The 17,182-nt window shown below is 37.3% G+C and overlaps 1 protein-coding gene and 1 long non-coding RNA gene across 6 annotated transcripts in view; one reads left to right on the top strand and one right to left on the bottom strand.

Annotated features, from left to right (window-relative positions):
* Window positions 1-17,182, top strand: part of LOC135221946 (uncharacterized) — a 407,988-nt gene that overhangs the window by 309,409 nt on the left and 81,397 nt on the right. The gene's annotated exons all lie outside the window — the stretch shown is intronic.
* Window positions 2,172-14,370, bottom strand: LOC135221235 (monocarboxylate transporter 14-like). Of its 3 annotated transcripts, none has more exons than XM_064259080.1 (6): window positions 14,195-14,369; window positions 10,601-10,930; window positions 8,730-9,000; window positions 3,459-4,352; window positions 3,014-3,205; window positions 2,172-2,387 (listed from the first exon to the last, which is right to left on the bottom strand). In XM_064259080.1, exons 2-6 carry the CDS (start codon window positions 10,847-10,849, stop codon window positions 2,239-2,241), a joined length of 1,755 nt encoding a protein of 584 aa, XP_064115150.1. In that variant the 5' UTR covers window positions 10,850-10,930; window positions 14,195-14,369; the 3' UTR covers window positions 2,172-2,238. The 3 variants fall into 3 exon arrangements, with proteins under 3 accessions (XP_064115150.1, XP_064115203.1, XP_064115250.1); XM_064259133.1 differs by lacking the exon at window positions 14,195-14,369 and adding an exon at window positions 13,804-13,954; XM_064259180.1 differs by lacking the exon at window positions 10,601-10,930 and having other exon boundaries at window positions 14,195-14,370.

Genomic DNA, 17,182 nt, shown 5'->3' with positions numbered 1-17,182 from the left:
TTAGCAATGCACGTTCATAACTTCCTGGATGATTTTCGTCCACATCTCGGAGGCGGTAAATGCACAATCATAACTGAAATCAGTAAATTAGCAGAAACTGGATGACGCACGGGGAGATATTTGTACATCCGATACTGACACTAACAAGATCGATTTGGGTTAAACAGCCTTCAACCACTCCTTGTTACAGTGCTGTTTAACCACTCCTTATTACGGTATTCACTTAAAGAATAGTTTTCGGTATTAGGAATTTTAAAGGGGTTCTGATGTACGTAAGTGTACGCATTTACTGTGGTTATTATATTTGTTTAATTAATTTTTATTGATTTTTTTTTTATTAAGTTGCATGATTGTTACAATTTTGTTTCAGCGCTAATCTTGGGTACTGCCTGTAATCCTTATTTAGCAACAGTGATGACGACATATTTAGTCATTAATCACCTTTAACACTGTATGCGCTCTCGTACAGGATACCCTCATGTGACCTTTAGGTGACGCTGCCAAGCCCCCGTAACGAGCTACAGGTAGAGCACACGTGTGGTAGCTTCAAAAGCAGTTTCCTTGGCCATTTATCATAAGTCTCCTAGAAAGGTTGATATTGCTGATTTTGTGTTCAGATTTGCAAATGAGGTTCGTAATTAAAGTGTGGGAGAAGTTTACATGAATGAAATATGTTTGTGAAGAATAAAAAGCGTCTGCAAAGAACGAAAGAAGTCCGCAACGATATTACCAGGTTTGCAAAGAACGGAGGATCAGTTGTAGAGAAAGAAATCTGCTTACAGTCGAGTAAAGACGTTTTCAAAACACGAAAGATGATTGTAAGAATTGAAGTAGGATAGCATTGAATGGAAGGTGTTTGCAAAAAAAGGAAAGAAGTTTCTAAAGGATGAGAGGAATTTATGAAGAATGCATGAGGTTTGTAAAGAGAGAAAGAGATTTATAATAGAAATGGAAAGGTTTACGAAGGTCAGGAAACTGATTCATAAAGAAAGGAGTATGTAGAGAACGAAGGATGTTCACAGAGATTGACACAGTATGCGAAGGGCCCCTTAGGGGTATAGTGCCATCAGGGCACCTCACGCGGCGAACTATAGGCATTACTTAAGGTTCTTTGTAGCGTCCTTTCGACCCCTAACTACAACCCCTTCCATTCCTTTTATTGTACGTCGTTCTTATTCTTTGTCTTCCATCTCACTGTCCACCCTCTCCTAACAATTTTTCATGGTGCAACTGGGAGGTTTTCCTCCTGCTGCGACTTTAAAACCTCCTTTACTCTCAATTTCCCTTTCATCGCTGACTGATCTCATACGTCATCGAGCGCTTGGCCTTTGGCCTAAATTTAGTAATCCAGTTCCAATTTCATTATGCGAAGGCTGAGTTGAAAGTGTCATTCAAGATATGAAAGAGGTCTGAAAGAAGGCGATGTACTTGAAAAGACGCAAACAGATAGACAAGCCAAACCAAACATTTATATTTTTAAACTGAATGTATTAGTGGATGGCTCCATTGTTGCATATGATATGGACTCAACCAATCAGCCCGACTCTTTGGTAAAGACCCTCCCGCTAAAACGCGCTCAGTTCTAGATAAAAATATGAGTAATAAACCCTTTCGATACTCTGTACTAACCGTTGTTACGTGGGGAAGTATCCAGTTACCTCAGCCGAGAATTTGTTTATTTATTTCTTTTGTTAGTCTAGCAGCAAGCATGATTAAGCGACAGCAACGAACGGATTTTGTTGAAACTCGTAAAAACATGGTTGGGTGGACCCTCGAGACGATTAAATTTTGGGTGACATTGGTGAAGATTTGAAAGTTTCTTGTTAATGAATGTACATAAAATATCCAACATTATCCACTTAGATCAACAGCTGGAGGGCAACGTTAGTCATAGAATGATTAGACCGAATTTCATAAAAATTCAGTTTTCCGGTCTCGCAGTGAAACAGGGTGACGCAAAAGGAATTTGAGTTCGTAAAGGGTATATATTATTATTAATTATCATTGTTATTACTATTAGCGTAGATGTCACCTCTGCATCTAATGAGATGTGAGCCACTCCATGTTGTCTGGCAATCGTTTAAAGCACAATTGTCAACAATATTCTTAAAATGTATCAATCTCTCTTGACAACCACACGACCTTCATGATGTATGGTTGAGACACACGGCTTCTCTCAGTGTTTTATTCGAAAAGTTACAAAACTGTTATCATTGGCTCCTCAGGAATGATACAACTTTAGAGACTCAAGCTCTTCTTATTCACTCTCTTCGCATCGGATAACACAGCAGCTGGCATGACAAGCCAAAGCACGAAGGCAATCGCCGTCATAGCAGAGAGGATCCACATGCTTGCTTTGTAGCTTCCGCTCCAGTCTCGTATGAAACCTGAAAAAAAAAACGTGCAATATAATTGACTGAATACATGTATGAAATTTTGGTTATATGACCATGCGATGGGCCGGGGAGGCCACCATTCAGCACTGTCATAACAATGCATATTTGAATGAAGTTTTATATAATGCCAACATTTATTCCAAGCTCACACAGACAAGCACATAGTAACTTATAAAATTATGCACACAGATGCATTTATATACAGCTGTGGATTATTACTCTTATTATCTTGTGGAATAAGGAACCAAATTCGATTTCCTAAATCGTACTGATTATTTACCAGTTTTTTAAATCAGAATCGATTATCCTGAAGTCTGCTTATCAATTGATTTTGCATCATTAGCTGTGTTATCATCATAATTTCCTGTCATGATAATACTTCTGAAATTAATGGAAATCTAGACTGCCTGGAAGGGAAAGCATTTCTAAAAGAAGAAAAAATTACGTATTGGAGAAAAAGAGATAATATACCCAAATTAGCTTCGTTTGATATCCCCAAAAGAAAAAAAAACATAGCAAACAATTGCAAACGATTGCTATGACAATTTTGTTTCTGCTCATTTCTGGTAGATGAAAAAGCTGTCTAATTGAAGGGAAAATACAGTGGCGCTCCTTACCTATGAGCGGACCAAAGGTAGGAAAACCGAATCCAATAAGTAGACAGGTGGACCCGAAAATGGGTGCTAGGTTCTCGACACCCATGTACTGGATCATCACCAAGTGGAGGAGGCTGATCGTAGCTGCTGCCCCGCAGCCGAAGACGCCCATCAGGAATACGAGCCACGTGACCTCCTTCATTAGAGGGAAGGCTGTAATGAAAAATCGATTAGTTACAAACCGAAAAGAAGATAATTGTGTTTCAACATATATGCTACATGACTATCGTTCAGAGTCTATATATTCTGCGTTTGTGTCATATTTGATCAGAGATTTTGAGTGGTCTGAGAAAGCTCTTTGAATTCTTTATCGTGCAATATATTTCACCATGGTATAAGATTATCAGTATCGCAGAGACTGGTCGTTTTTCAATCTTTCTAGATCTGCGGGCACTTTTTAGCTTACCGAATATAACAATGGCCAGAATGGCGTAACCAGTCATGCAGCAGAATCTCATGCTGAAGCTAGGCCAGTCTGACACAACCGAGATTAGTATTCTTGACAAGAGGTTGAAAATGCCCATCACAGTTATACACCAGGCTGAGTCTTGCAAAGTGAAATTTGCCGCTTGCATTGCAAACGGCACCATCATGACGAAGTTGAAGTAAGCATTCATGCAGAGCATGTTACCAAAAGCAATAATCAAGGCACGTCTGTTTCGAAGGATCTTCAAGTCACTGACTGTAGAACGTGCCACACGTCCTACAATCATTAGAATTTTCAGGGGTACTGATATTTTCACTTTGACTTGAACATCTCGTGACTTTTCACTAACAGCATTCACCACTGTTGCCGTTTTTACTTGGAATGTTACATCTTCTGATCGAAAAGAATTCAGTGAATGCATTTCCTTTTGAACAGGTCCGCTGGCATCTTTAGTATCGCAAAGGGTCTTGTCATAAACAGACCTATCACAGGGTTGTTCAGAAAAGGCATTTTCTACAAGGTACTTGGCCATGTTATTTCCATTCTCCATCTTATTTCTTCTCGCCGACATCAAGGGACTGAGCCCATCCTCAGGAAAGGATTGGTCTCCATCTGCCTTGGTTTTCTGCATATGCCAGTCGACTGGATGGAAGAATGCTACTCCCACACACCCATTCAGAATGATAGCTCCAAAAATTAGCGTTGAGCCCAAGAACCCCTGATGATCTTGAAGGTACCTCACGAAGGGTGCTCCTAGAATCTGTCCCATGCATAAGCCTGTCATCATGATAGCATTTGCCTTTCCTCTTCGACGATTAAAATACTGAGGAACAATGATATAGCACATACTAACAACGAGGCCCCCTCCAACACCTGCAGAAAGACGAAAATATTAACATAGGAAACGTCTCTTGATGTCAAAATCTTTTATTTTAATTTTCAAAAGCAGCTTTTTAAAAAAAAACACACACACATTCGATAAGTATTATTTTCCTAGTCTTTTTATTTCTAAATGAAAGAAAATTTAGATAATTATATCCATAGACAAATGATATAATGATTTTTAAATACCTCAGTCATTAAAATAAAAGAATACACTGCAGTCCTGGAGAAGTTTCAATACCAAATTCCTTTAGGTTTTAGAAATCCTAGAAATACTATTTTGAATAAGATGTCATTTTAGAAAAGTAAATTTTTTACTGGATACCAGCTTCCATTATTGTGCTAGCAAACCCGTAGGGGGTTAGTGCCGCCAGTGCACCTCATGCGGGGTGTACTGTAGGCATTACTTTAGGTTGCTTGCAGCGTCCCTTTGGCCTCTATCTGCATCCCCTTTCATTCCTTTTACTATACCTCCGCTCCTCCCTCTCCTAATAACTGATTCATAGCGCAACTGCGAGGTTTTCCTCCGGCTGCACCTTTCACACCTTTTTGCTGTCAGTTTCCCTTTCAGAGCTAAATGACCTCATAGATCCCAGAGCTTGGCCTCTGGCCTGCTTGTTTGGCTGTAATTAGTTTCATTATCCGGTGCAAGGAATAAGTAGTAATCTAGTGAAGGAGAATAGAAATAACGGAAGGACTAAATTGAATTCTTGGTAATAACAGGCTGCTGACGTCTTAGCTAGGTATTAAAGATTCAGCCGTTTTCCATTGTCTTGAAATGCATGCAGGTAAAGCACCCTCTGGTAATGAACTTTGCTATGAAGATCCCACCTAAGTGAGTGGATGATTTAGCCCTTTCCTTCCTTCTCTGCTTTCTTTCCATCACTCATGCCCATTAAGGAGACTTTAAATCCTGATGACGGCATTACAGGCTATCCATGCACTTATATTCCCCAGATTGGTTGATATGTCGGCCTGCCCTATAACCGGGTCAGTTGTTTCGTGATTGCCATTTTAGTATCTAGAATTTTATGATTGTCTAGTTTATATTTTCAAAAATTGTCCACTTTGTATTAATTTGATACATGTGTGGTCAGCATGTGGAGACTTTATATAGCCAATTAAATATATTTTATTTTGATGTTCAGTGACAGCTAAGTATCCTTTGGTAGTCATAGAACGAAGGTCATCACAAATTCTGATAGTCTCAGGAGGAAGTTGTCTTTGCATTTTGTCCCTCCCAGTAGAAACTTGTACAGAGCTTTTACATTTCGAATCTTCCGACACTTCACTAGTTGAATTTTTTCTCGGTTTTCTGAAGAACTGTAAGTCTGTAACATCTAAATTAAAGTAAAAAAAAAAAAGGCAAACACATGGATATAATACTATATAAATTCACCCATAAATATAACTAAGGAAATAAAGTTTCTAGGAAGTGGATCCTTTAGTCAAATTATTTTATTCTCAAATTATGTATTACTGTAAAAAGTTCAGGGAATTTGGAGGCGTCTCATCCAGACTCTCGTGTGATTCACCACACCAAGCATAAGGAATTTACGGAGGCTCGGTAGATCTCTTGGGAAAGTAACCAGAGTTGCCGAAGATTGCCAAATAATTTCTCGAATGGGTCTGCAGTGATGTCCCGCGGAGGAAATTAGGCACTTCTGCATTACCCATGGGTTTTTTATGGCATGGTAACCCCAGAGGTTTTGTGAAAACTGGTTAGTCCCCTTGACAGTGAATCGTTCGCTAGACGAGCACCCCAGTCTTCGGGACTTTTGATTGAAATCTTTCATCTCTTAGTGCCTTAATGGAAATGCAAATCACCTTTTTAGATTTTTCAAAGATTATGTTGCTTATGCGACAAATGGAGCCGCCAAATTTGTTGAGAAATGAGATATCCGAATGATATAGATTTTAGTAATTCTTTTAGCAAATTTTACCAATTTTTTATGCAACGGAAAGTATACATGTATATTGTGAAAATACTTATGAAGTATATATGCGAATGATTGTTTCTCAAACATTTTCAATAAGATTATTATATATTTGTGAGTTTTAGGGCGTGGAATGATTTACTTCCAACACTGAGTGTCCTAGTTGGTGTGAAACTAGTTTTTATGTTTCCATCAGTTAGTCAGCTTTGTATTTCGGTGTTAACTTCAAATAATGAAAATAAGGTCAAGTTTGTCATAGTCAACAACACTTGCAGAGTGAATTCTATGTATGTGAACAATTCTGAACTACATTGTCAAATCATAAGGCAAAAAGTAAACCAATAAAATGGCCTTCCTTTTCAAAAATAACGGGGAAAATCATCAAGATCTCGTAAGTGGTCTAGAATTGTTCAAGACCGTATAATAACGAAATGCAAATTATTGAGGTGTCGCAGGCAGTTATCAGAAAAAGGATCATCGACAGAACAACACTGTTTTGCCTCTGCTGTCCTGTGAAGTAGCTCTTCTTTATTGTTTGAGCTAAAGAGCTTGTTCTGCAGAATCACCAACTTGATTAGGCCTAGAATGGCTTAAAGGAATAGAACCTAAAATGTTTCTAGTTGAAACTACTTTGTCTACCACTGTAAAATCTATTCTTTTTAAGAGGCTATCAATACTCTCATAGTCATTTGGAAGTATATTCCAGCGGAATTAACAGCTTCTGCAAGGAAAGAGTATTCTCTTGCTAGATAAGTACTTTGTTACCCAAGCAAGCAGGACCACGAGTGAAGAAAATAAAATAAGCCTCTGGGAGTTCTTGAAAGTTAAAACCTGTATAGGAAAACTGAGTGCTCGGCCCATACAAACTTTATTGTACTTCCCAGTGTGGGACAAAAAGAGATGTGTTGTAACTTGAGCTGGACTAGGGAAGGAGAATATTGAGTAACTGCTGGAAAGCTGTACTAAGGAGTTGAGGTTTGAGGCTGTAGATTCTGGAGAACGAGGAACAAGCACCAGTAAAATTGGGAAGACATGATAAGTGGAAGTAATGAAAGGAGAGGGTAAGAAATCATTCCTTCTAATGGACTGAAGATGCTTAGATCACCTGCTTCATCACTTTTTAAGAAAGGAGGAAGTCTTGTTTTGATTGAGCCAGCATTTATTCAGAATTTGGCCATCCTTCATTACAACCGATAATGAGGCTCAAGCACTGGACCTGTGTGGCCCTGTGTCTTTATCAACATTAGAGTCATGAATCATAATGTCCTTAACTTTAATACAATCAAGTTTATATTCATCTTGCAAATATATAGACACAATCCCATAGAGAATGGTGTCTCAAGATACTGCAAAAGATGTAGAGATAGAAACTAGAATAAAGTCTCAGGCTTTTCAGCAACACCTGTTGCGTCTATTCCTTCAAAGTGAGTGGAATGATGGACATGAATGATTCGTGACCTATATATATACGATTATAGTGAGCAGACAGTCTCGCGGTTGGTATGCTCCCTCCTTTGACGAAAAGGCTGCTGCCTGTTGAAGAGTTCTCTGCAGCAACAGTAAAAGCTATCTGGGTTTGCAAAGGAAATGAAGCATCTTGGGTCATAACAAATTGAGTCTTCGAGTTAGCATTCTTCACAAACTCATAGAAGTCATTTTTAAATATATCATTTTGTGTGAAGCTGAAGAACCTGAAGAACCTGACAAGGCTTTGGAAAAACGAACCTCCCAATGCAGAAAAGATGGACATTACCGCAACAAATTGCCATTACCGTTCTCTGAAGGGATAATAACCATGGCACTGACTTCAACAACAGTAGATTGATTTATAAAAGTATCAGCATAGAACAGTTTACACTTCATTTAGATAAACCAAATCAGTAATGGGCAAGTCTTCAGAGAAAATTGTTTATATTTATGTGAGACAGATGCCAGCCGAAAATCTAATTCATACTTGTAGGGGGTGGGGGGGGGTGGGGGGGGGGGGGGGGGGGGGGGGGGGGGGGGGGGGGGGGAGGGGGGGGGGGGGGGGGGGGGGGGGGGGGGGGGGGGGGGGGGGGGGGGTGTGGGGGGGGGGGGGGGGGGGGGGGGGGGGGGGGGGGGGGGGGGGGGGGGGGGGGGGAGTGAGTTTCATCGAGGAGCGGAGGCGCACTTAACGTTTTAGACCGTTCTGCCTGAAACATCTTAAGCATTCATTCAGTTCTCACTGAGGAAGGAGAAAAAATAAATAAAGGAGTTCCGTAAATCTTAAGAGTTTGTTAAAATTTTTACCTACACGCCTCCAAATCGATTTGTATGGATATTTTAATCATGCATTTTCATTCCATTGGGAATAAGCTGCTCAGTTTTCCCTTTCACTTTTAACTTGCCATATTAGTGAACCAATTTGTCATTATAATTCTGATACAATTTCAACTTGGGATTCACTTACCACTCAGTAACGAGAAGGAGAAAAAAAGAAAGGGTGCAGTGGGACTGAAGGCCGAAAATATGATGGCCGTGGAGCACAAGAGGACGCCGAGTAATCCCACAGGACGCCATCCGAACTCTGCGCTCAGGGGTCGCACGAGTGGACCCATCAAATGCCATATGAAAAGCTGCACGTTGAAGATCCAGGCTGTTAAGACCGATGAGGCTCCATGATCCAACAAGTACCGGGAAAAGAGAATCCCAAAACAAGGACCCAGAGAACTTAAGAGCATCTGAAAGGAGAAGAATCGAACGAGCGGGGCTTAGATTATACTCAACTGCAATGAATGTATTATTAGAACACAATTACCGTATCTGTCGCTCGTTGTTTACAAAAAGAAGAATACTGAAAATTGGGTTTGTTTTTCAATTCATGCAGAGTAAAGTTATATAACACCGGATAATAAGTTTCTTTGAGCAACAAAAAACTGAACTGGTGATAATCATGCTTTTATTGTATAATATCTAATTTTATATATATATATGTATATATATATATATATATATATATGTGTGTGTGTGTGTGTGTGTATATATATATATATATATATATATATATATATATATATATATATATATATTTAAAGTTTATATTTATATAGTACTAACAAACATAAAGTCACGTTTAGAGTTCGCCTAGGTCAGTACCTTTGTTAGTCCGGTAGTTTGGGTAATACTCCCTCAAAAAGACGATGTTTCACTCGAGTTTGTTTGTGTTAGCAAGATAACTCAAAAATGGGTCTACACAATTAATGAAATCCAGTTGATATTTTTGTTTTGGTATCCTCTTTGAGACGACTAACGTATAAAAATGATGATGTTTATCGGCAGCCAAGTGTTTCATAACAGGCTACATATTAGTATCCGTTGCATTATTAAGTCAGTTTACCAGTGTCACGCAAGAGGTTTAATGTTTTTATGTGTTATGCACTCATAAAAACATTGAACCTCTTGCATGACACTGGTAAATTAAATTAATAATGCAACGGATACTACAAATATGTAGCCTGTTATGAAGCACTCAGGCTGCCAATAAACATCTTCATATTTATACGTTAGTAGTCTCGAGAAGATACCAAAACAAAAATATTAAATAGATTTCATTATTTGTGTAGACCCATTTTTGAGATATCTTGCTAACGCAAGCAAACACGTGAAATTATAAACAAAAGGCAACTGGTGGCTTATTTGGGTCGGTTATCATTTTCTTATTACATGACAATGATTCGTGTACAGTATTTTCGCGATTTTATTAGCATGATTCCATTTACTCACTGTTGAATGGTCATGGTGGTAATGTGTTCGCTACTTAGAGCGCTATTATTATTATTTTATTATTATTATTATTATTATTATTAATTATTATTATTATTATTATTATTATTCCCCTTTACGTTAAATGTCCCTAGGAGATGAGATGTATCATACTGATGATTGTGGATTTTTAAGAACTGATTCAGATAATTAGAAATGTTCTATACATATTACTATTATAATTCATATAAATATTTTCATTATGTTTGTTGTTTTTGTTTACTTTATTACGTAGATTTTTCCCAGAATCTTTTAATAATAACAAACATACCTTAAAAAGCATAAGACCGGTTCTCTAACTACTTTGTCAGACGCCGAAATCATGGCCGTCGTTCCTTTCGTATAAATTATGAAATGATTTCTCGAATTCGCCCTGTATGAACAACTTATACTCGTCCACATTTCTTGATATGATATAGTCATGTTAATCCACACTTTATTTCACAGTTATCGGGAAGATCTCCTCTCTCTCTCTCTCTCTCTCTCTCTCTCTTAATCTATCAATCTATCTGTACTCACGGTGATGATGAATGCCCCGAAGGCCACAAGCCAGCCCCAACCTCCGTCCGGGACAACTGCGTCGGTGGCACCTGGCAGATTTTGGTCCACCTCGTCGTTCCTGCCATCTTCATGATCCCCGTCCCTTCTGATGTCTTCTACAATGTCCTCTGTGCCTCCGTCCCCCGAATCCTCCTGACTGCCGTGCTCAAGGATCACGTCCCTCTCGGGCTCACTACTTTCTAAATCGTCATGGCTGATTAACTCCATTGAGGAGATTCAGCCAGGAAATTCGCGCAATTGTAACCCGCCGTGCTTCGTGCTGTGTAGATGTACGACGGTCAGTAATTCCTGTCAAAAATTCAATGTTGTCAGTAATGATGGGTTATCGTTGCCATATCCAGTATTTTCTATATATGCTCTGTGTGTGTGTGTGTGTGTAGGTGTGTAAATTATTAGTGGTTTCATCCTCTCAAATGAAAGCCATTACTGTACTTTCTCATCTACATCGAGTTAGTCGTTTAACATGGATTTTTTTTCGATGCACTGTTCACGCAGTTATGAAACATCTCTTTTGAGACACAAGGGATTATTCCGAGATTTTAATCGTAACACTTAGTTAAAGAAGAAATCAAATTTGAACTTGAGCATCCGGTTTGTGTGCTTGAAATATATCACATTAAATAGCCTTTTGACCAGCTGAGGTCTTGTACCTAGTTAACAGTAATTGCTTCCTTACAAAGAAATGAGCTGTTTAATAAATGTCTAATAAAGACAGTGATATAAGAAGCGGAAAAATAGTAAAACATAAAGATTCAAGGCAACAGTTAATTATTAAAAACATCTATTGTGGTGCAAATATAGGTGCCGTGCCCATTGTTGACACTGGATTTACAAGTGAAAATTTTGTACTATTCTGGTTGATCATCTATGAAGATTTGACAAACCTTCAGTGAAATAGTGTAAGTAAGCCCCGAGGAACAGAATTAATTCAAAAAGTAAAGATTTATGTTCTGCTTTATAATTTATTTTATCATTAATAGACACATTTCGTGGTATTTTATTCGAATCCTTATTGATGATGACTGTCTCAGATCACGCAAAAGTTTAATGAAGGCTTTTTGTTTGCCCAGAAGAAAATAACTCCTGCAGTATCGGCCTATCGAGATTGAAATGACTTTGACACACAATCAGGACCCAGTTAGATTCATGCAGTCATTCCCTTGTCCTTCAAGCATTGAGTAATATAACCAAAGGTATGTTGCTTCACTTCATGTTACCCCTCAGGTTACCAAGTAAATTCTGCCATCCCCGCAACCACCTGTGTAAACTAACCTTAACAAAGACGATTCTATAAGTGATTTGCTCCTTAGCGACCAGGTGAACTTAGCGAAGCATAGCGGCCAAGTTTAATGAGGCTAATTCTTACGGTACGTGTCCGTGCACTGTCTTCCTCTTCATCGTCTTTCACTCGGATGCCCCATGAAATTTCATCGGATTGTTCTAGTCTTATCATTATCGAGTCATTATTTAGTAAAAATTTCATTCCCACACTCCCCAGTGTACGGAGCATGCATTTCTCAAACGTGAAAAGGTGATGATGTCGTATCTTTTCTGATATCAATTTGGAAATGAAGACGCACACCAGTGCATGACGAGAAATAATGCTCTTCTTCAAAGGACAACAGATAAGATTTCGCCACTTTTTTACAACCAATACAACTAAAGGGAGATATTAGGTCATCATGTCTTGGTCTCGTCATTACGATTCGCAAATACAGCAGGTAACAAAATACTTCTGTCTGTTTTAACAAGAAAATGGAATTCTTGAACAAGCGCTCTAAAACAGTTGGGATGTATTGAAGGATGACACAAACTTAGGAGTACAAAGGTAGACCAAAAGACTCTTCCTCAGTGTAACTCGCCAAACAATTAATAATGGAAGAGTCACTTAGACAGACTCCTATATGAATATTAGATGATGATAATAACAAATTATGCTCTAACATGTTCCCTTTTCTGGTCAAGAATGCAAACGAAATCTTTCAGCCGCTCTCGTAGCCACGTGTCTCTCTCCATCAAATTATCCCTCAAGTTATAATGATAATGTGTACACGCACTTTAGGGCTGAAAACTTATACGCGTCTGTGCATTATATATATTAATATATATTATATATATATATATATATATATAGATATTATATATATATATATATTCTTTTTCGCCTATACACAAAGAATCTTTGAGTGTCTCACAATTTAACTCAACATTTCATATGTAAACTTCTGAAGGGAGGGTATTTTGAAATTATCACAAAACCCGTTGTGGTTTTACCTAACAATAGTGTCAATGCTCAGTTGCCAAGAGAGTTTTTCTGTTACATTCTGTAAAAGGTCCGTTATCTCTGTTGTCCTGTTATCGCATGCATATTTTCTTCTGCATTCACTTTGTGGCTTTCTTAAATGTCGAGTCTGGTCACCATCCTTCTCTTAAATAAATTTTCAGTGTCTTATGTTAATTCTTCTGCATTTCCTGCTGTTAATTGACGGTGAACAAAAGAGCTGTAGAACAAATGCATCCGTCTCTTCTTTCAACGCTTTGCATGTAACAGTTAATCCTACGGCTCGCGAACCTTTTATGTTGATCACAACTTCCGTGGTGTTTCATAAATCCTAAAAATTTGTGTTCCCTGGGTTCCTAGATTGCTAAAGTGCGTTTTAAGTATAAGAATGAGATCTCCTAAAAGGTAAAGTCACGCGAGCACATACTTCGGCATTACAGAAGGTGGTGTCAGAAACGAAGTTTGATAGACCTATTATTGCCTTCTTCCAGCAAATGCCAGGATTCTTGTTTATTCGGGAGATGAGACATAGCAAGAAAAATAATTGACTTCATACGCGGCCATTGGTAACGAGGGATATTTTTCGACCCCATAGAAAGGGACTTAGGCAAATAAATATATCCCATACATTGCATGGAACCTTCACAAGACGAATGCTGGCCACCGATTTCATGAGAAAACCAAGACCACCGTCTCTTTATTTGCGGCTGCCTAAGCACAAGTTAAGTTTTAACAATCATAAATACAAAGTATTTGCAACATCAGCTTTGAAACGCATGAAGGTTATGGTGACGTAGGTATTTACGAGCCGAACAGTATAAGGTCCTTTACTTCTTATTTACTCCCCAGTTATAAAACGATTTATGTTAGAAACACTAACCAGTATAACAACAGATGCACATTTTGATGTCGGTTGCAAGGTGTGAGAAATTGGTGACTACTGTTCCTTTAACGAATTGCTGAGGAGGATCCGTAAGCACTATTTTCTTCTGAAGGCAAACGAAACTTGATACACTTTTCTGTTTTTCCTTGATTCTTTTTCGATAATAAAATTGTATATATACATAAACACACACATATATATAACACACACACATACACACACACACACATATATATATATGTGTGTGTGTTTGTGTGTTTGTGTGAGTGTAAATTGTCAAAAGTCGCAAGCACAATGCACACCAACAAAAGGTGTAAACACAGACTTCACTTTCCGATCATCATTTCAGTATGACAACATTTTAAAGAACATGTTTTGCTCAACCTACCTTTCGTAGAAACGGCGGTAATCCATAACCTTTCTGCCTCCTTGGACGAACGAAAACTATACGGCAATACGTCAGGCACCGTGATGTTTGTCATAGTAGATAAGGTTGTAAGATAAAAACGTGCACAAGAAGAGGCTAACTTGCTGCTACTGAGGAATCATCCAGTGTGTGTGTGTGTGTGTGTACCGCCTGGCCTGGAGCTTCGCCAAGGTTGCCATTGCGTTTCATGCTATATTTGAGCAGTTTTATCCTCTTATGACATGTACTTCACATAGCCGAACTTGAGCTCACATAGTTTATAATGTATTTCTGTACTTTTCATTCTATGTGGATCTCATCTTCGAGATTCTCGTGCGAGCTCTTTGTACTCAAAAAATAAAGGAGAAAGAACAAATATGTAATATTTCGCCTAGGCCTATGGTGTTTAAGTTGGGACAACAGTGGCCGATCGATAAAAGGAAATAAAAATTACACCACACCTCACACTCTTCGTTTGAAAGAGTATCTGTGTTTGAAATCTTCAATACGTAAGCGTTTACGCTCTTAGAATCTTATGGCAATATCTGCCAAGCAAAGACGAATAGAATATTCTTGTTAATGTAAGCTCATGATCATTTCCACGTTTATCTTGGGAGACTTTTATAAGCCCTCACTTGATCTGTGACGAAGTCCAGTTTTTATTTGTCTTATACAATTTTCTTGAATAACTTCTAGGCTATAACTATTTTTAAATAAATATAACTTGGATTTTTTTTTCTTGATTTAATCCCTGAGTTTTTCAGTTCACCGAACAACTTATTGGGGGGTCGGTTTCATAGTTCTTATTGAGATATACGTCAAAATATATTTCATATTTGTAATTTTGAGTATAAAATCTAACCCTTTTCAAGAAGGGAACAAATTATTATTAATAGATAGGTATTTTTTTATGGAAACCTCTTGACTACTTAAGTAAATATTTCGCAGACTATTGAAAGAAGCAGTTGCAGTATTCCCTTTTTTTGATCGCATAGTTATAACACAAGAATTTTGGCCTATACTTATTTAAATAAGCGCCTCGGTGGCATGGTGGGCTTGGTCTTGGCCTGCCACCTCGGTGGCCGTGAGTTCGATTCTCGGCCATTCCATTGAGGGGATCAGAAACGTGTATTTCTGGTGGTAGAAGTTCGCTCTCGACGTGGTTCGGAAGTCACGTAAAGCCGTTGGTCCAGTTGCTGAATATCCACTGGTTCCATGCAACGTAAAAACACCATACAAACAAACAAACATTTAAATATCTCTTTACGTAGACCAATTTCCTTAATTTTTTTTATCATTCTATCCCCATTATTATATATATATATATATATATATATATATATATATATATATATATATATATATATATATACTTTATAGATAAACATATATATACATACTTTATATATATATATATATATATATATATATATATATATATATATATTACAACTTTCAAAACGCATATATCCCCTCTTTGACTGTATAAAATGTTATATGTTATTAAAAGTTTTGACCAACATTTCTCTCAAGATTACCTAGCTAAGTTAGAGTTGTAGGATGTTTAAAATGTGTGTTCAGATTTTGCATAACATATTTTAAAAGAGTATATAACGTAGTATGAAAAAAGAGAGAGATTATCTTTGTCCGTTCGAAGCTATAATTGTTTCAGTTACTTTTCATCACCACTAGATTAAGGGAGCTGGCAATCTTCGTGTTGTTATCAAAACATATCAATTTTAATTGTCGCTCGATTTCTGTCTTGATCGGGTACATGAGCTGTTACGAACATGAATGTATACTCGTTTCGGACATGTTCATCTTTGCCGAATGCCACGTGCAGATTTCACAGTTTGTCTGTAAAGTTGCGTCACATTCGAAGCTTCTGGAAAGAATTGTGTCCCAAAACGTTTGGTGTCATCTCCACTGTCCAGCTTTCGTAAGGAAGAGATTTCATTTGGGCTAAAATCCTCAAAGTGGTTACATCTCTCTCTCTCTCTCTCTCTCTCCATTGCACGGCACTTTTGATTTCAAAGTAACGTAACGATTTCATACTTACTGAATGGTCACTCGTAACTTTTAGATTTCAGATTTGATATTTCTTAGAGTTTATTCAGTATTATTCAGTGCTTTTTGTGGAATCTGAACAAACATTGTACTAGTGTGTGTAACGGCGCCTATTTATGTGAGTGTGAAACAAGCTGCAGCAAAGAACGAAATTGGTATACCAAGAAGGTAAAGTGTGTTGTATTTTTATTAGTTGCAACTAATATCTAATGGTTAGGATGTTTTAAAGAACTAATAACTAATAGTGGTTTGGTAAGAAACTAATAACTAATAGTCAGTGGTTTGGTAAGAAACTAATAACTATTGGTTACGATGGTTTAGAGAACTAATAACTAATAGTTACAATGGTTTGAGAGAAACTATTTACATTTTTACACATTGCAAATTTTTGTGTTTTGTGTTTGTTTCATTTGAAGTGATTTTTATGTTTTATGCATTTATTCTTTTCCTTATTGAAGTGTGTCTTTTTATTTTATATTCTGTGTGATTAGTACTTTTTGCAAGTTTGATATTTTCCACATTTTTCTGTTTTCATTTGCATTCACAATTTAATTAACTTAGTTATTTTCATTACTTAATCGTTGCACATTTAATTGAATTTAACACTTGTCAATTAATTTGCATGTACTTAGAATTCTTTTCAAGTTTTATTATTGTTTAGCACTTGTGAATTAATTTCCAAATTTCAATTATTGCTAACACTTTTGAATTTTGATTGAATTAATTTTCTTGAATTTTGTGATAAATTAATTTTGATTTAATTTTACTGAATTGATTCAAGAACTAATTGAACTTTACTTTGTTTCCAAGTAACAGTAATTTTCCCTGATATTGTGAAGTTCACTTATAATTTTGAGTTTGATAATAAATTGTTTTATTTAAAATATAAAATTTATAAGTATT

Source organism: Macrobrachium nipponense, chromosome 11 (genome assembly GCF_015104395.2).
Source record: "Macrobrachium nipponense isolate FS-2020 chromosome 11, ASM1510439v2, whole genome shotgun sequence".
Taxonomy (NCBI): Eukaryota; Metazoa; Arthropoda; class Malacostraca; order Decapoda; family Palaemonidae; genus Macrobrachium; species Macrobrachium nipponense.
Note: the sequence above shows the minus strand (reverse complement) of the source record. Positions and strands in the feature narration are given on the sequence as shown.

Coding starts and splice junctions, on each gene's coding strand:
- LOC135221235 (XM_064259080.1), bottom strand. CDS start 10,849: ATGGAGTTAATCAGCCATGACGATTTAGAAAGTAGTGAGCCCGAGAGG. Junction 9,001..10,600: donor TCGGGGCATTCATCATCACC/GTGAGTACAGAT, acceptor TTCTCCTTTCAG/ATGCTCTTAAGTTCTCTGGG. Junction 4,353..8,729: donor CTCCTTCTCGTTACTGAGTG/GTAAGTGAATCC, acceptor GTCTTTCTGCAG/GTGTTGGAGGGGGCCTCGTT.